This window comes from Selaginella moellendorffii, unplaced genomic scaffold, assembly GCF_000143415.4.
Source record: "Selaginella moellendorffii unplaced genomic scaffold, v1.0 SELMOscaffold_31, whole genome shotgun sequence".
In the NCBI taxonomy this organism is placed as follows: domain Eukaryota; kingdom Viridiplantae; phylum Streptophyta; class Lycopodiopsida; order Selaginellales; family Selaginellaceae; genus Selaginella; species Selaginella moellendorffii.
The window spans coordinates 1,459,089-1,483,973 of record NW_003314292.1 but is presented as its reverse complement, the minus strand read 5'-3'; the positions used below and the strand labels follow the sequence as shown (position 1 = coordinate 1,483,973).

General features: G+C 46.5%; 5 protein-coding genes and 1 long non-coding RNA gene across 8 annotated transcripts in view; 1 reads left to right on the top strand and 5 right to left on the bottom strand.

The window, feature by feature from the left end:
• The window catches only part of LOC9649744 (nuclear pore complex protein NUP85), a 10,233-nt gene extending 1,229 nt beyond the window's left edge, over positions 1-9,004 (bottom strand). The window contains exons 1-6 of the mRNA XM_024681524.1: positions 8,912-9,004; positions 8,771-8,854; positions 8,633-8,704; positions 8,524-8,580; positions 8,338-8,457; positions 8,200-8,284 (exon numbers count right to left, since the gene is read on the bottom strand). Of these exons, the coding sequence (XP_024537292.1) occupies positions 8,200-8,284; positions 8,338-8,457; positions 8,524-8,580; positions 8,633-8,704; positions 8,771-8,854; positions 8,912-9,004 (511 nt within the window). The remainder of the gene's footprint in view (positions 1-8,199; positions 8,285-8,337; positions 8,458-8,523; positions 8,581-8,632; positions 8,705-8,770; positions 8,855-8,911) is intronic.
• LOC112348592 lies at positions 917-1,953 on the bottom strand. The gene is made up of 5 exons (XM_024681423.1): positions 1,864-1,953; positions 1,498-1,806; positions 1,227-1,436; positions 1,089-1,170; positions 917-1,031 (listed from the first exon to the last, which is right to left on the bottom strand). The coding sequence occupies exons 1-5, from the start codon at positions 1,945-1,947 to the stop codon at positions 925-927; spliced, it is 792 nt and encodes a 263-aa protein (XP_024537191.1). The 5' UTR covers positions 1,948-1,953; the 3' UTR covers positions 917-924.
• On the bottom strand, positions 7,041-7,404 carry LOC112348598. The gene is made up of 3 exons (XR_002993115.1): positions 7,375-7,404; positions 7,163-7,315; positions 7,041-7,102 (listed from the first exon to the last, which is right to left on the bottom strand). It is a non-coding gene; the product is annotated as an uncharacterized LOC112348598 (long non-coding RNA).
• Positions 9,005-14,951: 5,947 nt separating the features above from the next.
• On the bottom strand, positions 14,952-16,087 carry LOC112348594. The gene is made up of 5 exons (XM_024681424.1): positions 15,976-16,087; positions 15,610-15,918; positions 15,338-15,547; positions 15,200-15,281; positions 14,952-15,142 (listed from the first exon to the last, which is right to left on the bottom strand). Exons 1-5 carry the CDS (start codon positions 16,057-16,059, stop codon positions 15,036-15,038), a joined length of 792 nt encoding a protein of 263 aa, XP_024537192.1. The 5' UTR covers positions 16,060-16,087; the 3' UTR covers positions 14,952-15,035.
• Positions 16,088-16,889: 802 nt separating this feature from the next.
• Positions 16,890-20,119, bottom strand: LOC9649743 (nuclear pore complex protein NUP85). 3 transcript variants are annotated; one of them, XM_024681418.1, is made up of 18 exons: positions 19,758-20,119; positions 19,640-19,706; positions 19,464-19,568; positions 19,323-19,406; positions 19,185-19,256; positions 19,076-19,132; positions 18,891-19,010; positions 18,637-18,837; positions 18,477-18,584; positions 18,391-18,428; positions 18,190-18,346; positions 18,038-18,139; positions 17,928-17,984; positions 17,716-17,868; positions 17,585-17,655; positions 17,414-17,528; positions 17,309-17,365; positions 16,890-17,256 (listed from the first exon to the last, which is right to left on the bottom strand). In XM_024681418.1, exons 1-18 carry the CDS (start codon positions 20,078-20,080, stop codon positions 17,059-17,061), a joined length of 2,085 nt encoding a protein of 694 aa, XP_024537186.1. In that variant the 5' UTR covers positions 20,081-20,119; the 3' UTR covers positions 16,890-17,058. The 3 variants fall into 3 exon arrangements, with proteins under 3 accessions (XP_024537186.1, XP_024537189.1, XP_024537188.1); XM_024681421.1 differs by having other exon boundaries at positions 17,414-17,519; XM_024681420.1 differs by having other exon boundaries at positions 19,464-19,562.
• Positions 20,120-20,170: 51 nt separating this feature from the next.
• LOC9649742 (LIMR family protein SELMODRAFT_432208-like) lies at positions 20,171-22,942 on the top strand. The gene is made up of 15 exons (XM_024681428.1): positions 20,171-20,562; positions 20,689-20,774; positions 20,834-20,976; positions 21,036-21,146; positions 21,198-21,296; positions 21,359-21,481; positions 21,569-21,631; positions 21,683-21,747; positions 21,820-21,929; positions 21,981-22,095; positions 22,156-22,221; positions 22,269-22,379; positions 22,455-22,521; positions 22,580-22,697; positions 22,751-22,942. Exons 1-14 carry the CDS (start codon positions 20,216-20,218, stop codon positions 22,679-22,681), a joined length of 1,608 nt encoding a protein of 535 aa, XP_024537196.1. The 5' UTR covers positions 20,171-20,215; the 3' UTR covers positions 22,682-22,697; positions 22,751-22,942.
• Positions 22,943-24,885: the final 1,943 nt, after the last annotated feature.

Below are 24,885 nucleotides of genomic sequence, written 5' to 3'. Positions count from 1 at the left end.
GACCAAAGTGACGTTGCTGTTTAGGACATTTAGCTTATTAGATTTCACGGAACAACTAATTTAAAAAATTTACAACTGTATTAACGTCTCCCGGAGTAGATTTCTAGGATCCTAAAAACTAGACCCTATAGCAGGAGATGTCACGCCTACTGATCAGTATGTAAGCATTTGCCAAAGAAAACTTATAATGTGCTCGACAAAGTTCGTGAGTTACAGAAGGAGGTAAAGCTTGACGGTTTTGAGGGCCTCCCTTTGCCTTGTTCCAATAGCATAGGCATTCGTTTGCCAAGCCGTTTACACTAAAAACGGACCGTAGCATTCTTTACGAGTTCTATTCTCGAAGTTCTGTTCCTTGTCAAAATCCATTTATTATAGCCCTTTGTCTAGAGACCTTGTTCCTCTACAATATTATTGCGACAGTGTTCCTAGGTCGTTTGCATCAAAGCGACAGGATGGGAAAATCCGGCAAGATGGAGAGCCAAATGGCACTCACAGCCCCACGACTAAGCCATCAACTCGGCTTAGAGCTGATTGAGCGTGTCCCTGGCTAACTTGTGGTAACCTTGAGTGCGAAGAATCTACAAAGACCAACAAGACAATGATAATGATCTCCACATGTGGCATACTGTCCTGTTTCGTTTTATTAATATATCACAAAGAATACGTAAGAATACCACAAGGCTATAAACAGTATATAGATAAACTTATCATCACCTTTCAATGTTCCAGTCATTGACAAAAGTACTTGGAATCCAAAGCATCTGGGTTTTAGATATTTATTACTTTTATTGTCAAGTCTTTGTTTCCCTGATTGTCTCTTTTCAGAAATTGAGATTAAAAAATATAAAGACAATAGATAGCTGTTATAGGTCATGTATTTAGAAAGATGTTTTAGCTTGAGGCATCTTTGGCTCAATTTAGATATTAGAAACCAAAGATGTTATCTGCAGCTTCCACAGCCTTCTTTTTGGCGTCTGGGTTCATCTCGTCAATGGTCTCCTTGCGCGGCTTAAACTTACGGAAGGTGAACTCTGCAAATAGAACAAAAGGAGCGTGCAGTCTTCAGTGGTTTACATTAGACACCTCACCTCCAATGATGCCATTGGAATCCTCCTGATGGAACACGATACGGTTGCTATCAGACCAAGCAAAGAGTTTGATGCGGTACACCTGTACTCGTAAGCATGAGCTGTGACTGAAATACAAAAGGCAGCCTGGGCACAAACCTTGAAGTACGGGTTTTGCATATCAGGGTACCTTAAGACCCCGATGTCAATTATGGTCTTCTCGTGGTGCTCATGCTTGGCAAAGAAATTTTCAAAGCTGGTAATGGTCGCCCCTGACTGAGCAACAATTTCCCCAACAACTTTAATGTCGATCTTGGTTGATTTCAGGACGTCCTCATCTGCGATGAGATTCACAAACCAGACCTGAACCTGTGCCGAGAGAAGGCCGCAAAGGTTAATAGAGCTCTTCCACAATACATGACTCTATTACCGCTTTCACAATAGCTGGGTCCGGTGACCCGTCAATCTTGAAATCGCTAGAGCTTTTGTTGAGAAACTTGTCAGCTCTGCTAATCCCATCGCCCATTGGCTCAACCAGGGGATTTTGCATGAACATGGAGTTGACCTTCTCCCAAGTTCGCTCTTTCGGTGCCACTTTGGCTAGAAGGTCTGTGGTTCCCGAGATGCAAACTTTGAGAACCTCATCCATCTTCTTCACTGTTTCTGCATTCAATGTCCCAAACGATGGTGCCAGGTTGGTGTGGAGGTAATCCTTAGCACTCTTGGAACGCACATCAATCTGGAGCATTCCACAAGGAGTTAAGCACTGCTTTGGGCAAGACAGGTTCAACTTTACCTTGCTGAAATCAAAATTCGCCACAATGTCACCAATCTCCTTCAATGAACCGAAGGCTCCCTGCATTGTCACCATGGTTGCCATTGCAATTCACCTTCAGAAGAAGTATGTACACCAGAAGAGGTATGTACACTCACTTTTTATAATGGGGTAAATGAGTTAGTTTAGTGCACAAAACATGTTTATCCCAAAATGAAGTGACTCATCGCAGCACGTGCTGCATGACTTTGTCATACATATCCTTCCAAAAATGCAGGTATACCCGGTTAAAAAACAAAAGGTGATTTGGATGAGCGTTCTGAAAGATTAGTTTAGTGCAGAAAACTAGTTCGGTGCAGGAAACGCATCTACACCAAACGCGTTTGGTGCAAAACGCCAAGCCTCCTTCGGTGCAGTAGTCTAGCTTGACCCAACGCCAAAAATCAGGTATCGTTTCATATTATGCTTTTAGGGCATGATAAACTGCAGCCCCAGCCGGTAGCTGGAACCGCATCGCGTCACAAAGGAACCAGCGCTTGTGGAAAACCACAGGTCCACTAAGTCAAGTTTCACAGCATAGTCTCGGAGAGTGGTGAATTGAAATGCGCCGTGAACGTCAACAGGGTGAAATCACACACTCGTTTCATGTGCCTTTTGCAAGAGTAGCAAAAGCTTGATTGGGCTTGTCCGAGATTGGGAGCCCGACTTGTATCCATCCAAGGCAGGCGTGAGATGCTTCGGGTGCCCGAGACTAGGGAGGCGTTGCGGGCATCTGCAGAATACGAAGGGACGACGCTGGTGTAGTAGTGCTTGGTTCTGAGGGTGACTAACAAATCAACGTAGCCGTACATGTGTATAGATTAATTGCTTTGAAAATCAATGAAAAGCTAACATTTTCAATGACAGAAGACTATGTTGACTAAATATTGACTTTTAGCGAAGTTCTACGGTCAAACTATTTGCTTAAATTGTACAGTTGAAGAAGAAATCCTACCTTTGTTTCACAACGAAGAAACGATCAGCTTTGCAAGATGGCACGGCCCAAGTTGGATGCCAGTGCCAATCTCAGGTGATCCACAGCGCCAGGCTCTGCTGTGCTTAGGATGTTGTTCTCTAGCCGGTTTAGACATCAAGAAGAAAGAAATCAAAGACATACCTGCCAGGTTAAGCTGTGTGAAGACAGTACTTGAGAATAAACCAAACGATGGAGTTCTGTCAAGGTCTTCTTCAAGAAGAGATCGAACGTCCTCCCCTTTTGCTATCAGGAGATCATCAACATGCGCCATCATCCTGATAGAAAATTTATATAAATATTCGACATGAGAAGTTCTTGCCACTGTGACGGGGAAGAGCATTTACCTCGGTGTCATTGCTGATAATTGCAGATAAAAGTTCTTCAAGGTCTTCGTCCCCAGAACTTTTCAATCCTTTGCACTTGGAAGCTATGCTACGCATTCCATCTAAGACCTGCACCCGATAATTGCATGTGAACTTAGCACACTACACAGTTCATACATGCCAAAGAAAAAGGTATCAGATGTAGGAAATGCGCCACCAGCAGCTCCATCCACTGAATCGTAGAGAGCTGTAGAATATCAACGTTTCCCAATAGCACCTGTATTAGCTTCTTAAGACCAAGAAGCGTCCCACAGTGGTTGCATTCCGCCCAAAACACACTATTTTCAAGCTTGGAAACCTGACTTCGCCATTTTTCCCTCGCCTGCATGTAATAAAATCTGAGAAACTAAAAACTTTGCTGCAACCACATCAAACCTTAGAAAAGTCAGGCTTAAAACCTACAGCAACACCAGGACTTCCATACCAGGGAGGTATTTGGCAGGCGAGGAGGGAGCGAGCACCGAGTACGAAGGGACCACCTTGCTGCGAGAGAAAGAAAATCAAAGTAGCCGTTGATTATGTAATGTTTACTGGTCGTAAATATGAGCAAGGATAATTCAACCATGTCAGAACGCAGGACGTATTCATTTAGAAACTCATGCTTGCTGTTCTCAGCTGGACAAGAAACTAAGAAAAGACCAAAGTGACGTTGCTGTTTTGGAAAGATTCGCGCATTTAGCTTATTAATTTAAAAAAATTACAACTGTATTAACGTCTTGATCGTCTTGTCCTGGAGTAGATTTCTAGGATCCTAAAAACTCGACCCTATAGCAGGAGATGTCACGCCTACTGATCAGTACGTAAGCATTTGCAAAAGAAAACTTACAATGTGCTGGTGACAAAGTTCGTGAGTTAGAGGAGGAGGAAAAGCTCGACCCTTTGCCTTGTTCCAAGTATTCTCTAAAGTTCTATTTTCAAAGTTCTGTTCCTTGTCAAAATCCATTTCTACAATATTATTGCGACAGTGTTCCTGGGGTCGTTTGCATCAAAGCGACAGGATGGGAAAATCCAGCAAGATGGAGAGCCAAATGGCACTCACGACTAAGCCATCAACTTGGCTTAGGGCTGATTGAGGGTGTCCCTGGCTAACTTGTGGTAACCTTGAGCATGAAGAATCTACAAAGACCAACGAGACAATGATAATGATCTTCACATGGCAAACTGTCCTGTTTCGTTTTATTAATATATCACAAAGAATACTTATGCTTCTTGATGGGCACCACAAGACTATAAACAGTATATAGACAGAGATAAATTTATCATCACGTTTCAATGTTCCACTGGAAGGCAAAAGTTTGCAACATTGACAAAAGTACTAAAGCATCTAGGTTTTAAATATTTATTACTTTTATTGTAGTTTGTATATCAAGTCTTTGTTTCCCTGATTGTCTCTTTTCAGAAATTGAGATTAAAAAATATTAAGACAATAGATAGCTGTTATTTTCAAGTAAATGAAGGTCTATGACTTGATTATTATTTAGAAAGGTGTTTTAGCGTGAAGCAGGGGACAATTGACACAGTCTGGATATTAGAAACCAAAGATGTCATCTGCAGCTTACGGAAGGTGAACTCTGCAAATAGAACAAAAGGAGCGTGCAGTCTTCAGTGGTTTACATTAGACACCTCACCTCCAATGATGCCATTGGAATCCTCCTGATGGAACACGATACGGTTGCTATCAGACCAAGCAAAGAGTTTGATGCGGTACACCTGTACTCGTAAGCATGAGCTGTGACTGAAATACAAAGGGCAGCCTGGGCACAAACCTTGAAGTACGGGTTTTGCATATCAGGGTACCTTAAGACCCCGATGTCAATTATGGTCTTCTCGTGGTGCTCATGCTTGGCAAAGAAATTTTCAAAGCTGGTAATGGTCGCCCCTGACTGAGCAACAATTTCCCCAACAACTTTAATGTCGATCTTGGTTGATTTCAGGACGTTCTCATCTGCGATGAGATTCACAAACCAGACCTGAACCTGTGACGAGAGAAGGCCGCAAAGGTTAATAGAGCTCTTCCATAATACATGACTCTATTACCGCTTTCACAGTAGCTACCCATCAAACTTGAAATCGTTAGAGCTTTTGTTGAGAAACTTGTCAGCTCTGCTAACCCCATCGCCCATTGGCTCAACCAGGGGATTTTGCATGAACATGGAGTTGACCTTCTCCCAAGTTCGCTCTTCTGGTGGCACTTTGGCGAGAAGAGTGGTAGTTCCCGAGATGCAAACCTTGAGAACCTCATCCATCTTCTTCACTGTTTCTGCATTCAATGCCCCAAACGATAGTGCCAGGTTGCTGTGGAGGTAATCCTCAGAACTCTTGGAACACACATCAATCTGGAGCATTCCACAAGGAGTTAAGCACTGCTTTGGGCAAGACAGGTTCCACTTACCTTGCTGAAATCAAAATTCGCCACAATGTCACCCTGCATTGTCGCCAGGGTTGCCATTGCAATTCACCTTCAGAAGAGGTATGTACACCAGAAGAAGACTCCATTTTTATAATGGGGTAAATGAGTTAGTTTAGTGCACAAAACATGTTTATCCCAAAATGAAGTATAGCTTGACTCATACATATACCTCCAAACCTGCAGGTAACAAAAGGTGATTGGGTGGTCTGAAAGATTAGTTTAGTGCAGAAAACGAGTTAAACACATTTACACCAAACAGAAAACGCCATGCAGTAGTCCCAATATCAAGAAAATCAGGTATCATATTGCTTTTAGGGCATGATAAACTGCCGTACATTGCTCTGGGTAGATTGCAGCGTCCTCTCCTCGCCAAATGAGTAGACGACTTTGCCCGGAACCGCATCGCGTCGCAAAGGAACCAGTGCTTGTGGAAACCCACAGGTCCACTAAGTCAACTTTTACAACTTTAAAAACCCTTCGGAGAATTGATGGTGAAGGAAATGGGCCGTGAACGTCAACAGGGTGAAATTCACAGGGTGAAATCACACTGTTAGGGGAGAGTAGCAAAAGCTTGTTTGCGCTTGTCTGAGATTGGGAGCCTGACTTCCAAGGCAGGATAGGGAGGTGTTGATTGATGCCACCACCCAAGCGTACCAATAACAACGTCCTGATGAAAGCCATCGAGAATGTTAGAAACCCCTCGCCAAAGTTTAGCGGTGGCGCTGGTAGCAGTGGTAGCGGTGGTGACAACCGGCATAAGCAGCAGCGATCGTGGTGGAGCAACTACATTTGTTGCACGCTGAGAATCAGCTAGTGATTTTTGGACAGAGAGAATTTATGCCAAGCTACGATCAGCTTTGCAAGATGGCACGGCCCAAGTTGGATGCCAGCGCCAATCTCAGGCGATCCAAAGCGCCAGGCTCTGCGGTGCCTAGGATGTCGTTCTCTAGCCGGTCCCTGGCGAGGAAGAGTTCCTGGAGGCAGCAGAGTAGAGTGTTTGTTTCGGACTCGCTAACCAGCACTTGCTCCGGCCATTCCAGCAGCTCCACCTGATTGATCCGAATTTTAGAGTGTAAACGAGATGTGAGAACAGCTCCATACTGATTCTTGGAGCAAGGACAGCCAGAATTTACGTGGAAAGGTTCCAGATTTTAGAAGCTGCAAGCCGGGGTATTAGCGAGCAAGAAGAAGTTCCGAACGGATTGGTAACCTGGAGAAGAGAAGTCACCGCTGCTCTGCCTCGCGCAGCGAGGTTTTCGGTGTAGGAAGCCTCCCTACGACGCAGATCGCTGATGTTTTGCAGCGCTGCCTTAAAGCTTTTGTACCTGTGTGAAGTTAGAAGTGAGCTCCGGATAGTTTCGCAACTGTATAAAGTGAGTACCTTGCTAGCAACGACAGGCCTTGATGCTTCGTTGCTCCCGAGCCAAGGATGTCACAGAGACCCTCAAAATGCTGGCACGGGAAAAGAGCGTTAAAAGTGTGCGTGTATCAAATAAAACGTAAGACTGCTACCTCGAGATTATCCAGACTATCAGCTTCACCAGACGTTATTGTGTTCAAAATCTGATCCGCAAGAGTAGAAAGCCTCTGCTCGTCTCGGGCCAATTGAAGCCACATTATCTCTTGGCCCTTCTTTCCATGCTTTAAACTATGAACACCAACAGCCTGGAAGACATAAAACACATGTGAGAACCCCAAGCCTGGAAAGGAAGAGGATACTAAACCCTGGCGATGGCTGTGCTCACGGTATCAAGCTCATAGAGGCGGCATATCTCTAGTGCCTGTTGCACAAAATTCACATTAAGATTCAAGAAAACGTCACACCAAGACCAACCTTCAATGCCAGTATCTGATTGGAACAACTCTGCTTCATTAGGAGAGCTTCAAGCATTCCCAGGCCTTGCTTTGGGCAAGCCGCGAGGTAAACAGGTGCTAGCTGAGATAATTGTTAGACAGACATCAAGAACAAAGAAATCAACGATATACCTGCCAGGTTAAGCTGTGCGAAGACAGTACTTGAGAATAAACCAAACGATGGAGTTCTTTCAAGCTCAAGCCGCCTAGAGTTTGCCTGTCTTCTTCAAGAAGAGATCGAACGTCCTCCCCTTTTGCTATCAGGAGATCATCAACATGCGCCATCATCCTGATAGAAAATTTATATCAATATTCGACATGAGAAGTTCTTACCAGGCATTGAAAACCTTCCAACACTTCGCCAAGAGTATCTGTATAGTACTAGATTAAACTCCACTGTGACGGGGAAGAGCATTTACCTCGGTGTCGTTGCTGATAATTGCAGATAAAAGTTCTTGAAGGTCTTCGTCCCCAGAACTTTTCAATCCTTTGCACTTGGAAGCTATGCTACGCATTCCATCTAAAACCTGCACCCGATAATTGCAAGTGAACTGAGCACACTACACAGTTCATACATACCAAAGAAAAAGGTATCAGATGTAGGAAATGCGCCACCAGCAGCTCCATCCAGTGAAACGTAGAGAGCTGTAGAACATCAACGTTTCCCAATAGCACCTGTATTAGCTTCTTAAGACCAAGAAGCGTCCCACGGTGGTTGCATTCCGCCCAAAACACACTATTTTCAAGCTTGGAAACCTGACTTCGCCATTTTTCCCTCGCCTGCATGTAATAAAATCTGAGAAACTAAACACTTTGCTGCAACCACATCAAACCTTAGAAAAGTCAGGCTTAAAACCTATAGCAACACCAGGACTTCCATCAGGGAGCCTCGGGCGCAGCCGCGGCATTTGCATAATGAGCAGTGTAACTGCTTCTACGAGGCCATTTTCAGTCTGCCAAGACATAAAAAAGCATCCGGAAGTTAACGCAAGTCAACAAAACAGCATGGAGAAAGAAACCTGCCGGTCATCAAGCTGATCCAATCGATATGATCCATGCATCCGCAAGAACGCTATCTGGAAGATTGAGATTACCAATGGAACTTACACGCACAGTTTTACAACTTACAACAACGTCAAGCCATCCGACTGACAAGGCCGAGGCCATTGCATCCCAGTAAGCTGCATCGTCTTCGGGAAACTGCAAGTGCAAGTTAAACAACGATACACAAAGAGAAAACAAAAAGCTGCAAGACTTCGAACTTACTTGAATCTCGGAAAGCTTCCGCTGGAACGACACTACCTTGGAATGTACAGTGTCCTCATCAATCAAGAGGACTTTGTCATACTTCTGCAAAGCTCACAGGCAAATCAATCGTAAGTCAAGAAAAAACTCACTGCTTCTTACCGCTAGCCAGTCTACAAGACGCTCCGGAAGCCACCATGTCGCGCTTCTGTCCACATAGAAAACTTCTATGAGCTCCCACACAGCCTTAAGCATCGAGGTCTTCTCCTCCTGCACAAAATAAATAAATAAATCAAATGAATCTTTCACATCATTCTCTCACGCAACCTTGCCTTGAGTGGGCTGGTCGAGAACGCTGCGAATGCTCTTGCTATATTCTAAAACATGCTCCCACCTGCGATCACAACTAGCGTTTCTAGAGAAAAAGAGAAGAATTTTTCATACCAGTGACCAGTCGCCTGGGTTGTAGCCCAATTGCCGCTGGTTCTGGAGAAGAGCAAAAGCCGGGAGAGAATCATACGCCAGTCGCCGCCTCTCGGCATCCCATCCTTCTCCCAGATGAATCTCCGTGACTCTTCCACCGCCTCCCACAGCATTCTCGATGTAGGAGAGCTGGAGCTGGTTCCCATTGCTCCACGACACACAATCGCCCTGGATCCCTCAATCCGCCCGGCACGCTATAGATTACCGCGGCCGAGGAGCTGAGGATCCATCGCCACCGGCATTACGCTCCCCGTTCTCCAGCTCCTCGAGACGCTGGATCCCCGGCATCACGCGCTCCAGAATCAGGCCTATCTTCCCAAGATCATCGTCGTGATTGGGCTCAGCATTGCCCAACTCTCGATCCTGATGCTCCCGGCGGACGTCGCGAATCGCCATTCCTGCGAGAAGAATCTCTACGTCGGGGCGTGTAAGCTCACTCTCCCGATGAAGCAGCTATGGTGGGCGGTTTACATCATCGACACTGTGCTCCTCATTCCTTTCGCGATCTTCTTCTACGAGAGCGATCAGGAGAAGTAATCTTCCATCTTTTTGTTCTTGTTCTTAGAATACTCGATCGACCGAGCTCCTCCTAGAGTTTCTTAAGTTCTTTCTATTCCTCCATGATCTCAAAAGCTTTCTTTGTTCGTGGTGATTTCCAGGACTGTGACACAAAGGGTAAAGAACGCTCTCTTGTGGGTGGTGATACTCCTCACAGTCTTCTGCCTCCTTTTGGGAATTCTCTATGGTAAGAAGCTTTTTTCCATCTTTTGTTCTTAAACCCTTTTTCTACGTGATTGCTTGAAGTTGTTATTGGTTATGCCGATTTCACCATGAGAAGTCTTTCATCCACAACGATGGCGTTCACCAATGATTTTAGCTCGCTCAATGCAAAGGCTTCGTGCTTGGTTTCGGCTGGTTTCTCATTGTTTTCTAATGTTACTCTCATGGTAAGCCTTTTCTTCTACATTTTCCCTTTCTTCATTGATCTGACAACATTGTGTGACAGTGTGCAGCTTATATGTCTGGATCTCTGGTTAAAACTATCTGTGACTTACGTGATCACATTAAACACAATAATAGGATCAATACTCTTCATGGTAATGTCGTTTTATGTGTTGTTTTCTAGAAGATCTGATTTCCTTCCTGCAGTTGTTTGGAGGTGTTGGAATGGCAACATTACCAGTGAGCCTCATATTTGCGTTCAAGAATAGGCCCAAGTGTGTTATTACTCGTGTGTGTGTGATTTGTTCTCATTTCTTGCAACTAATATCTTCAAGGTGATGGCTTTACAGGAGGCGACTGATCTAGCCAAGCGCTCTAACGAGCTAAAAACGGCGACTTTGGGCCTCTAACGCGAAGAGAGAGGTGGGAAGAAAGGACGGATGTTTCGAAAAAATGTGAAGAAAGTCCAGCAGGTGAGCACCACTGTGCACAGAAACAAAAGTAAATGGTGGACGTGATCATGTTGACAAACGCATATGTGTAGCTCGATTCAGGAGCTTGTCTTTTTGGAAGATGATGTTGAAGCTCTGAACGAGGCATTCCCACAGGGAGAGAAGGTACCGTTCTAGTTTACCATTTACCAAGGCACGCTCGATCCAATGTGGCACGAGAATGTGATCGCGTCGGGCGCGCAACCGTCGAGCGCCATGGATTCCGATGTTTGGCTCCGGCATGGCGTCGAGGATCGATCGCGCCTTGCGGAGCTGCCACGTGCATCACCGCCGTCCAGGTCACCACGTTCTTGTCCAGGGTTTGATCGAAGAGCTCCCTCGCCCGATCCACCAGCCCCGCCTGTGCGTAGGCCGAGATGATCGTGTTCCAGGACGAGAGATTCCTCGGCGCCGTCATCGAATCGAATGCCTGCCGCGCCTCCTCAGCGCCTGGATCATCACGTTCCAGGCAACGGTGTTGCAGTGCTTCATCCGCGAGAAGAGCTCCCTCGCCTGGTCGATCTTCCCCACGGATCCATAGCCCGCGATCATGGACGTGATGGACATGAGATCCGGATGATCCAGCGCGAGGAAGAGCTCCTCGGTGTTGTGCATCAGCGCTCGGCGTAGCCCTGGATCATGCTCAACCACGCGACACAATCCCAGTGCGGCATAGCATCGAAGACCGATCGCGCGAGATCGACCTCCCCGGAGGAGACGCAGGCGTGGAGGAGATTTTTCCATCTCGAGACGTCCCTCTCGGCCATGGCGTTGCGGAAGAACTCCTGGGCTTCGCGAATTTGCCCGCATTGGGCAAATGCTGCGATCATCGCGTTCGCCGAGACGACGCCCCCGGCAGGCATCCGCGCGAAGACCTCCCGCGCCTCGCCGATCCGGAGGCGCTGCGCGGCGATGGTGAGCATCGAGTTCCAGGTAACGACGTCATGGCGGGGGGATTCCACGAACAGGGATCGCGCGTCGCGGAAGCAGCCGTTCTGGGCAAGCGTGGCGATGGTGAAGAGGTTGCGGACGCAGAGCTTGCGGAAGACGACCATGCGCTGGCGATGGAGCGGATTGCTGACAAAGAGATCGGTGTGCCAGCTCGAGCGGACGATCTGCGCGTGCAATCGCCGGCCGCCCTCCAGATCGCCGCAGCAGCACGACGTAGCCCGACGCCTCGGGATCGCTCATCCTCCTCGTCCCCGCGCATTTCCGAGGAAGAACAAGAATAATCTACGTGAGCCCTAAATTCTAAGATGGTAACTTTAAGGGTAAAATATAAATAAGCATAATCCACGTCCGCCCTAATTCTTCTTCTATGGCGTATTCTTATTCTAGGTGGAAATCGATGAACCAAAGTCTTTGGTTCGATTTCTGTACGAGTCGGAGTTGATGGAAGTCGGATTAAATAATGTAGCGCCAGTCGGCCTCCAGCCTTGTCGCGATCCAGCCTTTAAATTGAAACGCTGGCACTTCTTCATTCTTGCTGAGATCGATCAGCAAGTACTTCTCTTTCAAGTAGTCATACATGATCTTGTGCACCAAACCTGGATTACAAACAAGGATGAGACAGACACTAAGATCGAAAGACAGAAGAAAAGAAAATTAAGAAAGCTTACCAGCTTTGTGCAAAGCTTTCAATCCTCGCAAAACTCCATATGCCATGTCGCGCATGTCCTCCTCATTGTCGGGATATTTCTTCGCACAGAGTGGTAGAGTTTCCACCTCGTCATCTCCTTGATCGCTTCCGTCCTCTTGGTGACCGTCGCAAATCTCGCTCTCTTTCTCCTCCTGCCGCCACTGCCGCTGCTACTGTCTGATGAAGAAGATCGTTCTGATGATTCCGAGATGTCAGAACCTACATGTGCTTCGGGATGGCAGTGAGAGTCACCTCGCGCATGAGTTGTACCTCCTTGGACTCAAGTGTAGGCCCGAACACGCTACTAATCATATGTCCGCCACCTTCTATGGCAGCGACGTAAGCGGCCTCGAGGCCGGCAAGACAGACCTCGTGCTCGGAAGAATACGCTTCGAAGTCTATGATTCTCTTCACAGCGCCCTTGAGCGTGAGCTTGACTTCCCAGTGACCATGGAGAACAAACGTATCAAGCGGAGGCCTGCAACGATCTAGTCAGTACGGAATCGGTGCGAGCTTGTTCATCACTCACGGGGTTTCAGCGGCCATAGCAACAAGAAGTAGAGCTTGAACGGTATGTGCTTAGTCACATCCAGCACGTCAGTCACTGGCGTGAGGACTCCCTGCGCCAAAAGAACGTTAGAAAACAGAGATTTCTCAGTGAATCAACGCTTCTTGCTTGCAGCACGAAAAACTGGACGAACTGGCCTGCAGCTGCGTAGCATATCATAATCTTGAGCTTCCGATACATTGCGGGAGGGAGTTCCATAATCTTCACAGCGAGCTCGGCCTTCGCCTTCTCAAACTTGTTGGGATTCTTCCTCTCCTCGCCAAATGCGCTTTTTCCCCGGCCCATGATGATATTGCGCGGCCGATTCGACTTGCTGAAGAACTTCCATCATGGAAGTTCCGTGATGAATCCTTCGTCGATAAGCGTTTGGGACACACAATCTCTCAGCAGGTCCCAGATTCGCTGGAACTGCATTGCCGTCGCGTCGAAGTACTCCTCCCCGGCCACCAAGGAACCAAGCAAGTGGAAAACCGCCCAGCCTCATTCGTGACATCGAAGAACTCATCCGTGGGGACACGACGTTGAGACGTCGAAGTCGGATAGAAAAGCTTTCACGTCGTCGTTGGGTCCAGACGATATACAGCGAGCAGGCTTTCAGGATCTCCTCGGTGCCTGGAAGAGATATCAATGCTCATTCTGATCAAGAAGAAATCACAAGGGGCTGCTGGCTGGCCGTGGGCAACAAGGCCGGAGATCTTGTACGGTAGATGTTCCCTCCACCAAGATTTACAAGGCTGGAGACATATCTTTCCTTTCCTCAACGTAGGGCGGAAGGATGTACACCCAGAACCCAGGGAAGATGGTCCAGCTTAATGCGTGGAGAACCCGACTTGTATCGACGCAGGACAGAAACATCCTCCATCTTCTACTCCACTGCAATATGAGTTGTGGCGAGGCTTGGCTGATCTTCAGAAGGCGTGGCCAGTGGAAGTGAACGCTCTTGCCTAGCATGGAGAGCTGTTATTGCGTTCTCCCGCAACGAGTTTGGCAGCAGCCTTGAGGTCGGGAGGTATTTGGCAGGTGAGGAGGGAGTGAGCACCGAGTACGAAGGGACCACCTTGCTGCGAGAGTGTATTGATTATGTAATCCATGTGACTAATATTGACTTTTAAGGTCATGGTCAAACTATTTGCTTAATGTAAATATGAGCAAGGATAATTCAACCATGTCAGAACGCAGGACTATTCATTTAGAAACTCATGCTTGTAGACAAACCTATGTTCTCAGCTTGACAAGAAACAAAGAAAAGAAAAAAGTGAAGTTGCTGTTTAGGACATTTAGCTTATTAGATTTCACGGAACAACTAATTTAAAAAATTTACAACTGTATTAACGTCTGGATCGTCTTGTCCCGGAGTAGATTTCTAGGATCCTAAAAACTAGACCCTATAGCAGGAGATCTCAAGCCTACTGATCAGTATGTAAGCATTTGCCGAAGAAAACTTATAATGTGCTCGCGACAAAGTTCGTGAGTTACAGGAGGAGGTAAAGCTTGACGGTTTTGAGGGCCTCCCTTTACCTTGTTCCATCAGCACTGGCTGCGCTGTGCCAAGCCGTTTACAACAAAAACGCCCAGTAGCATTCTCTACAGTTCTATTCTCGAAGTTCTGTTCCTTGTCAAAATCCATTTAGATATTCCCTTGTCTGAGAGACCTTGTTGCTCTACAATATCATTGCGACAGTGTTCCTGGGGTCGTTTGCATCAAAGCGACAGGATGGGAAAATCCGGCAAGATGGAGAGCCAAATGGCACTCACAGCCGCACGACTAAGCCATCAACTCGGCTTAGAGCTGATTGAGCGTGTCCCTGGCTAACTTGTGGTAACCTTGAGTGCGAGGAATCTACAAAGACCAACGAGACAATGATAATGATCTCCACATGGCATACTGTCCTGTTTCGTTTTAAATATATCACAAAGAATACGTAAGACTACCACAAGACTATAAACAGTATATAGATAAACTTATCATCACCTTTCAATGTTCCAGTCATTGACAAAAGTACTTGTTTGTCGTTCCTTTTTTTTTGGTGTCTCTTTTCAGAAATTGAGATTAAAAAATATAAAGACAATAGACAGCTATTATTTTCAAGTAGGTCATGTATTTAGAAAGATGTTTTTAGCTTGATGTTTTAGCTTTAGAGGCATCTTGGCTCAATTTAGATATTAGAAACCAAAGATGTTATCTGCAGCTTCCACAGCCTTCCTTTTGGCGTCTGGGTTCATCTTGTCAATGACCTCCTTGCGCGGCTTAAACTTACGGAAGGTGAACTCTGCAAATAGAACAAAAGGAGCGTGCAGTTTTCAGTGGTTCACATTAGACACCTCACCTCCAATGATGCCATTGGAATCCTCCTGATGGAACAGAATACGGTTGCTATCAGACCAAGCAAAGAGTTTGATGCGGTACACCTGTACTCATAAGCATGAGCTGCGACTGAAATACGAAGGGCAGCCTGGGCACAAACCTTGAAGTACGGGTTTTGCATATCAGGGTACCTTAAGACCCCGATGTCAATTATGGTCTTCTCGTGGTGCTCATGCTTGGCAAAGAAATTTTCAAAGCTGGTAATGGTCGCCCCTGACTGAGCAACAATGCGCCCAAGAACTTCAATGTCGATCTTGGTTGATTTCAGGACGTCCTCATCTGCAATGAGATTCACAAACCAGGTCTGAACCTGTGACGAGAGAAGGCCGCAAAGGTTAATAGAGGTCTTCCATAATACATAGCTTCTATTACCACTTTCACAATAGCTGCATCAGGTGACCCGTCAATCTTGAAATCGCTAGAGCTTTTGTTGAGAAACTTGTCAGCTCTGCTAATCCCATCGCCCATTGGCTCAACCAGGGGATTTTGCATGAACATGGAGTTGACCTTCTCCCAAGTTCGCTCTTCTGGTGGCACTTTGGCGAGAAGAGTGGTAGTTCCCGAGATGCAAACCTTGAGAACCTCATCCATCTTCTTCACTGTTTCTGCATTCAATGCCCCAAACGATGGTGCCAGGTTGGTGTGGAGGTAATCCTCAGCACTCTTGGAACGCACATCAATCTGGAGCATTCCACAAGGAGTTAAGCACTGCTTTGGGCAAGACAGGTTCCACTTTACCTTGCTGAAATCAAAATTCGCCACAATGTCACCAATCTCCTTCATTGAACCGAAGGCTCCCTTCATTGTCGCCATGGTTGCCATTGCAATTCACCTTCAGAAGAAGTATGTACACCAGAAGAAGACTCAATTTTTATAATGGGCTAAATGAGTTAGTTTAGTGCAGAAAACATGGTTAACCAAAATGAAAGTATAGCTTGACTCATCGCAGCACGTGCTGCATGACTTTGTCATACATATACCTTCAAAAATGCCCGGTTCAAAAACAGAAGGTGATTAGGTGGATTGAGCGTTCTGAAAGATTAGTTTAGTGCAGAAAACGAGTTCGATGCAGGAAACGCATTTACACCAAACAGAAAACGCCAAGCCTCCTTCGGTGCAGTAGTCTAGCTTGACGACTTTGAAAAAATCAGATAATCGTTTCATATTCTTTACGTATATGATTTTAGGGCATGATAAACTGCCATACATTGCTCTGGATACATTGCAGCGGGATTCTTCCTCTCCTCGCCAAATGCGTAGACGACTTTGCTCCAGCCGGTTGGAACCGCATCGCGTCGCAAAGGAACCAGCGCTTATGGAAAACCACAGGTCCACTAAGTCAACTTTCACAGCATCGTCTCGGAGAGTTCATTCAACTTTAAAAACGTTTAAGTTCTAAAACTTCGGAGAATTGATGGTGGCCGTGAACGTCAACAGGGTGAAATCACACTGGTCAGGGGAGATTAGCAAAAGCTTGATTGGGCTTGTCCGAGATGGGAGCCCGACTTGTATCCATCCAGGCGTGAGATGCTTCGGGTGCCCGAGACTAGGGAGGCGTTGCGGGCATCTGTTTTTCCGATCCCAGCAGAGTACGAAGGGGCGACGTTGCTGCAGTAGTGCTGGGTTCTGAGGGTGACTAACAAATCAACGTAGCCGTACATGTGTATAGATTAATTGCTGAGCTCAAGTATGAAAATCAATGAAAAGCTAAACATTTCCAATGACTGAAGCCTATGTTGACTAAATATTGACTTGTACCGAAATTCAACGGTCAAACTATTTGCTTTGAATAGTAAAGTTCGTTTGCCATCGAAGAAACGATCAGCTTTGCAAGATGGCACGGCACAAGTTGGATGCCAGCGCCAATCTCAGGCGATCCACAGCGCCAGGCTCTGCAGTGCTTAGGATGTCGTCCTCTAGCCGGTCCCTGGCGAGGAAGAGTTCCTGGAGGCAGCAGAGTAGAGTGTTTGTTTCGGACTCGCTAACCAGCACTTGCTCCGGCCATTCCAGCAGCTCCACCTGATCGATCGGAAGTTTAGAGTGTAAACGAGATGTGAGAACAGCTCCATACCGATTCTTGGAGCAAGGACAGCCAGAATTTACGTGGAAAGGTTCCAGATTTTAGAAGCTGCAAGCCGGGGTTTTAGCGAGGAAGAAGAAGGAACGGATTGGTAACCTGGAGAAGAGAAGTCACCGCTGCTCTGCCAAGCGCAGCGAGGTTTTCGGTGTAGGAAGCCTCCCTACGACGCAGATCTCTGATGTTTTGCAGCGCTGCCTTAAAGCTTTTGTACCTGCGTGAAGTTAGAAGTGACCTCTGGAGAGTTTCGCAACTGTATAAAGTGAGTACCTTGCTAGGAACGACAGGCCCTGATGCTTCGTTGCTCCCGAGCCAAGGATGTCACAGAGACCCTCAAAATGCTGGTACGGGAAAAGCGCGTTAAAAGTGTGCGTGTATCAAATAAAACGTAAGACTGCTACCTCGAGATTATCCAGACTATCAGCTTCACCAGACGTTATTGTGTTCAAAATCTGATCCGCAAGAGTAGAAAGCCTCTGCTCGTCTCTGGCCAATTGAAGCCACATTATCCCTTGGCCCTTCTTTCCATGCTTTAAACTATGAACACCAACAGCCTGGAAGACATAAAACACAGGTGAGAACCCCAAGCCTGGAAAGGAAGAGGATACTAAACCCTGGCGATGGCTGTGCTCACGGTATCAAGTTCATAGAGGCGGCATATCTCTAGTGCCTGTTGCACAAAATTCACATTAAGATTCAAGAAAACGTCACACCAAGACCAACCTTCAATGCCAATTTCTGATTGGAACAACTCTGCTTCATTAGGAGAGCTTCAAGCATTCCCAGGCCTCGATTTGGGCAAGCCGCGAGGTAAACAGGTGCTAGCTGAGATAATTGTTAGACAGACATCAAGAACAAAGAAATCAACGATATACCTGCCAGGTTAAGCTGTGCGAAGACAGTACTTGAGAATAAACCAAACGATGGAGTTCTTTCAAGCTCAAGCCGCCTAGAGTTTGCCTGTCTTCTTCAAGAAGAGATCGAACGTCCTCCCCTTTTGCTATCAGGAGATCATCAACATGCGCCATCATCCTGATAGAAAATTTATATAAATATTCGACATGAGAAGTTCTTACCAGGCATTGAAAACCTTCGAACACTTCGCCAAGAGTATCTGTATAGTACTAGATTAAACTCCACTGTGACGGGGAAGACCATTTACCTCGGTGTCGTTGCTGATAATTGCAGATAAAAGTTCTTGAAGGTCTTCGTCCCCAAAACTTTTCAATCCTTTGCACTTGGAAGCTATGCTACGCATGCCATCTAAGACCTGCACCAGATAATTGCAAGTGAACTTAGCACACTACACAGTTCATACATACCAAAGAAAAAGGTATCAGATGTAGGAAATGCGCCACCAGCAGCTCCATCCAGTGAAACGTAGAGAGCTGTAGAACATCAACGTTTCCCAATAGCACCTGTATTAGCTTCTTAAGACCAAGAAGCGTTCCACGGTGGTTGCATTCCGCCCAAAACACACTATTTTCAAGCTTGGAAACTTGACTTCGCCATTTTTCCCTCGCCTGCATGTAATAAAATCTGAGAAACTAAAAACTTTGCTGCAACCACATCAAACCTTAGAAAAGTCAGGCTTAAAACCTATAGCAACACCAGGACTTCCATCAGGGAGCCTCGGGCGCAGCCGCGGCATTTGCATAATGAGCAGCGTAACTGCTTCTACGAGGCCATTTTCAGTCTGCCAAGACATAAAAAGTATCCGGAAGTTAACGCAAGTCAACAAAACAGCATGGAGAAAGAAACCTGCCGGTCATCAAGCTGATCCAATCGATATGATCCATGCATCCGCAAGAACGCTATCTGGAAGATTAAGATTACCCATGGAACTTACACGCACAGTTTTACAACTTACAACAACGTCAAGCCATCCGACTGACAAGGCCGAGGCCATTGCATCCCAGTAAGCTACATCGTCTTCGGGAAACTGCAAGTGCAAGTTAAACAACGATACACAAAGAGAACACAAAAAGCTGCAAGACTTCGAACTTACTTGAATCTCGGAAAGCTTCCGCTGGAACGACGCCACCTTGGAATGTACAGTGTCTTCATCACTCAAGAGGACTTTGTCATACTCCTGCAAAGCTCACAGGCAAATCAATCATAAGTCAAGAAAAAACTCACTGCTTCTTACCGCTAGCCAGTCTACAAGGCGCTCCGGAAGCCACCATGTCGCGCTTCTGTCCACATAGAAAACTTCTATGAGCTCCCACACAGCCTTAAGCATCGAGGTCTTCTCCTTCCGCAAGAAAAAAAAAAAATCAAATAAATCTTTCACATCATCCTCTCACGCATGATACAATGGCTAACCTTGCCTTGGGTGGGCTGGTCGAGAACGCTGCGAATGCTCTTGCTATACTCTAATACATGCTCCCACCTGCGATCACACCTAGCGTTTCTAGAGAAAAAAGAGAAGAATTTGTCATACCAGTCGCCTGGGTTGTAGCCCAATTGCCGCTGGTTCTGGAGAAGAGCAAAAGCCGGGAGAGAATCATACGCCAGTCGCCGCCTCTCGGCATCCCATCCTTCTCCCAGATGAATCTCCGTGACTCTTCCACCGCCTGCCACAGCATTCTCGATGTAGGAGAGCTGGAGCTGGTTCCCATTGCTCCACGACACCCACAATCGCCCTGGATCCCTCAATCCGCCCGGCACGCTATAGATTACCGCGGCCGAGGAGCTGGAGGATCCATCGCCACCGGCATTTCGCTCCCCGTTCTCCAGCTCCTCGAGGCGCCGGATCCCCGGCATCGCGCGCTCCACCCAAAGCTAAAACCCTAAAGCGCTGGATCAAATCCCAGCCGTTGAAATTAGGGTTCTTAGGCGTGTGGTCTGGTGAAAACCGCCCAGGAATGCTCGCCCGGGCTATCGATCGATCCGATCGCGATGGAGTACAATGTAGTGCTGCTGGTGATCGTGGTGCTCCTCACGCTGCTCGTCTTCGCGATCAATATCTACATTCTCATCAGGTACCAGCATCCCGATGACTCGAATCAGGCATATCTTCCCAAGATCATCGTCGTGATTGGGCTCAGCATTGCCCAACTCTCGATCCTGATGCTCCCGGCGGACGTCGCGAATCGCCATTCCTGCGAGAAGAATCTCTACGTCGGGGCGTGTAAGCTCACTCTCCCGATGAAGCAGCTATGGTGGGCAGTTTACATCATCGACACTGTGCTCGTCTATCTCGTCATTCCTTTCGCGATCTTCTTCTACGAGAGCGACCAGGAGAAGTAATCTTCCATCTCTTTGTTCTTGTTCTTAGAACACTCGATGGACCGAGCTCCTCCTAGAGTTTTTAAAGTTATTTCTATTCCTCCATGATCTCAAAAGCTTTCTTTGTTCTTGGTGAGTTCCAGGACTGTGACACAAAGGATAAAGAACGCTCTCTTGTGGGTGGTGATACTCCTCACAGTCTTCTGCCTCCTCTTGGGAATTCTCTATGGTAAGAAGCTCTTTTCCATCTTTCGTTCTTAAACCCTTTTTCTATGTGATTGCTTAAAGCTGTGATTGGCTATGCCGATTTCACCGTGAGACGTCTTTCATCCACGACGTTGGCTTTCACCAATGATTTTAGTTCGCTCAATGCAAAGGCTCCGTGCTTGTTTCCGGCTGGTTTCTCATTGTCTTCGAATGTTACTCTCATGGTAAGCCTTTTCTTCTACATTTTCCCTTTCTTCATTGATCTGGCAATATTGTGTGACAGTGTGCAGCTTATACGTCTGGATCTCTGGTTAAAACTACGTGGTCTGTGCGTGCGCCCTTCCCGACTTACGTGATCGCATTAAACACAATAATAGGATCAATACTCTTCACGGTAATGTCGTTTGTGTTCTATTTTCTAGAAGATGTGATTTCCTTCCTGCAGATGTTTGGAGGTGTTGGAATGGCAACATTACCAGTGAGCCTCATATTTGCGTTCAAGAATAGGCCCAAGTGTGTTATTACTCGTGTTCAATACGTAAAGGTATGTGCTTCAATTCTTTTTACGTTCTTGCAACTAATCTCTTCAAGGTGATGGCTTTGCAGGAGGCGACTGACTTAGCCAAGCGCTCCAACGAGCTAAAAAAGGTGACTTTGGGTCTCCAACGCGAAGAAAGAGGTGGGAAGAAAGGACGAAAGCTTCGGAAAAATGTGAAGAAAGTCCAGCAGGTCAGCTCCACTGCGCACAGGAAAAAGAAAAAACAACAATGGTGGACGTGATCGTGTTGACAAATGCATATGTGTAGCTCAATTCAGGAGCTTGTCTTTTTGGAAGATGATGTTCAAGCTCTGAACGAGGCATTCCCGCAGGGAGAAAAGGTAATCTCTAGTTTCCCATTTAAGTTATTTCATTGCTGGATTTTCTCTCAGGCAGACACATCCTGGGCTCTTACAGTTCTTTTCTACTTAGCCAAGCTTGTTTTCGGCATTCTCGGGTAAGAAATAGACTTCGAAGGCTTGACAAAGATATTCACTTTTTTTTTGTTTTTTTGTTTTTCTTGTTGCAGCTTGGCTTTGTCTATAATTTGGCTTCTCCACATCATTGTTTTCATGCTAGTCAATCCTCCAGCTTTTCCGTTTCTGAACCAAGTCTTTATTCAGCTCGACAGTGCTTGGGGTACTTTCTGTCGATGCGATCTCTAGACCTGAATTGTTTCCTTCCTTTCAGGCTTGCTAGGAACCACCGCGTTTGCAATCTTTTGCTACTACCTCGTCATGTCTGTCATATCTGGAGAGATGCATCTGGGAATGAGGCTTCTGTTTCTTTCCATTCATCCAATGAAGTAAGCACCTTTTTTTGTATGGTTTTCTAGAATGTAGTGGTTTTTATTATGAAACTATAGGTACCAGGGCACGCTCATGAACTCGTTTCTTTTCAACGTGGCCATTATCCTTCTATGTTCAACAAGGTATGTAGTTTTAACATGTTTTTTAGCAAGCTCAAAACTGTTTGCAGCGTGATTCAATTCTGCACGAAGGCCTTTTCATTGTACGCCGAAGCTACTGCCGCTCAGGAAATATTTGGCCACTCGCTTGAGTCATTGAGAGGTTTGAAGTATCTCTTCATGTACGGCTTGCTTTGTTTAAGTTCCTGGCTTGTTTGTTTTGATCGATTAACTCGGCCTTCGTATGCCTGTTGCAGATTCAACGTTTTCCAAATAGCATTCATCGTGTTTGCGTTTTTGAGCTTCCTTTGCTACTGGACATGCGTAAGTTTTCCTTTGAACATTCCTGGGAACTATCTGACGAGCTCGGCAATAAACTCAGGGTCAAAAGCGACAAAGGAAGACAAAGTTTACTATCGAACGGGACAAGAAGGAAAAAGAGAAGAGGGACAAGAAGAAGAAGAAAAAGAAGGAAGAAGTGTGAGAACTACACACACGAGGTAACAAAACACTTTCTTTACAACTCGCTGGGGTAATAACGTGAACAACACAGGGAAAATAGAAGCTTTCGGGATGAGCACAAATGGATGCAATCCATTGAGGGCTTTTGGGGATGAGTATAGAAGTTACTCAAAAGGCAAAGTTGGAAGGTTTACACGTTTCAACTGTGGCATCTGGCAGCGCGTATATAAGCCGAGGCAGGCACTGCAAGGCAAGGTATCTAGATCTCTTTCGTTTTTTCGCGTTCCTGGTTTCCACTCTAGTGTCTGCTCGATCGATTGATCGCTCTCTCGGCGATGGCTACTGTGATCTTGCGCGCTCTTGTCATTGCGCTGCTGCTCGCGGCCGCGATGCTAATGGTCGTGGAAGGAAGTGCTAGGATGGCCGCCAAGAAGAATGCTGATCACGATGACGATCGGGAGTGGGACGAAATCCATGCTCAGAATCGTCACGACGATGACGATCCGCACCACTACTACCACCACCGCCACCGCTGCCACCATGGTTACTGCCCGCACTATAGTTCTAGAGCTGAAACTGGCAAAGCTGGTGGGGCCGACGTTAACTCCAGCGGTGGTGACACCGCCGCGAAAGTCAACGCCGAGGGTGGCAATTGAAAGTTACTCCGATAAGTCAAGCCATGTACTGAGTTGTATATAGGGAAATAAACAATGAATAAAATCAACTGCGTTGCAATGGTTATCTTTATGGCATCTTGCTGTCCAGCATTTTATGTCAAGTTGCAACTTTTTACATCGCCAATGTAGTCCAAATATTTATGCCATTCGGACTCTCAATCAAGAAGAGTGGAAGTTCACAAGAGAAAACCACAGATAAAAAAGAAGTTACAAGAGAGAACCATTGGAAAAAAAAAAAAAAAAACTCTCAAGAAGAGTGGAGAGAACCACAAGAAAATAAAATCGGGCTCAAACATTCCGTTTGACTCGCAGAGAAAAGAACCACAAAATCTGTTCGCTGGAAAGATAAAAGTTACTCCACAATGCAAAATTGGAAACAGTACACACAGCACGCGCTGAGCCCAAAATAATCCTTCTAGAATTGTGGTTCTTGTTTCCGATCGATTAATCGCAATCTTTTGCATTCTCTCAGTGACACTATCAATGAGCAATTCCTAATTCTCGTGCTCTTCTCCTTGTGCTGATCACTGCTGCCATTTAATAGTGACAGGAACTGTGAGGATGGTAATCTTCAAGCTCAAGATCACCACACCACCACCAACACGCTCTTGGATTGGATGATCTTAGTGAAGCTCAACACGACTATAACTACTACTACCACCACTAATTATGGAGGTGACGCCACAGCCACGGCAGCTACTACCATGGTCCTGCAAATAAGAACGCCAGCGTCCACGCCAGCGGTACCAGGCAGTCAACTCCAATGCCAATGGCGGCGAGCAAGTTGCCGCGAAAGTCAAACGGTGGGCTAGTCACCTGGTTTTGACTGTGAAAATAAATAATCAGTCATCATCCGCGTCCATTTGTACTCCCCATTTCTCGTGGAAAACGAGCGCGCCTGGAAGGACGGGATATGCCACGTGGGCATATTCCTTGAGGAATATGCCCCAGCATGCCAGGAATAAAAGGCTTTAGTATTTTAGGGTGGTCCAAAAATTTGGGGCCTGGGCCTCTGGAGCGGCGAGAGGGCGAGAGAGCGAGCGAGCGAGCGAGAATAGAGGAGTATCGAGGGGAGATGCCAATAGCGCAGCGATTGAGGATCACCAAGAGCGACACGAGCGATCAAATTGCCTTGTTTGATCATGGCGGCGACAACGGTGGTAGAAGGCGATCGTTCGATTACACAAGCCTCAGCGATCTCATGTCCAGCCGCGTAAAGAAGCAGCAATCCGAGCACCAATCTCTCAAGAATCCCAGCCCCAGGATTCCCATCAAGAACAGGCTAGTGGAGCAGGCCGCCAAGGCCTACCTCCGCCCATCGTCTCCACCGACAGCAACAGCGAGGAACTCCGCCAAGTGCTCTCCCTCGAGCTGCGCCTGGCGGAGCTACATCAGGATCCCGTTTGATGCCTGCCGCGCGCTCTTCGTGTGGCTGGATCTTCGCAATCTCTTCCGGCCTCTCAAGTGGCAAGCGTTTGCGACGACGAGGATGCGATGAGTCTCGACCGACGGCGCAAGTGTTTGATCCATCCAAAGTCGTGGGCTCACG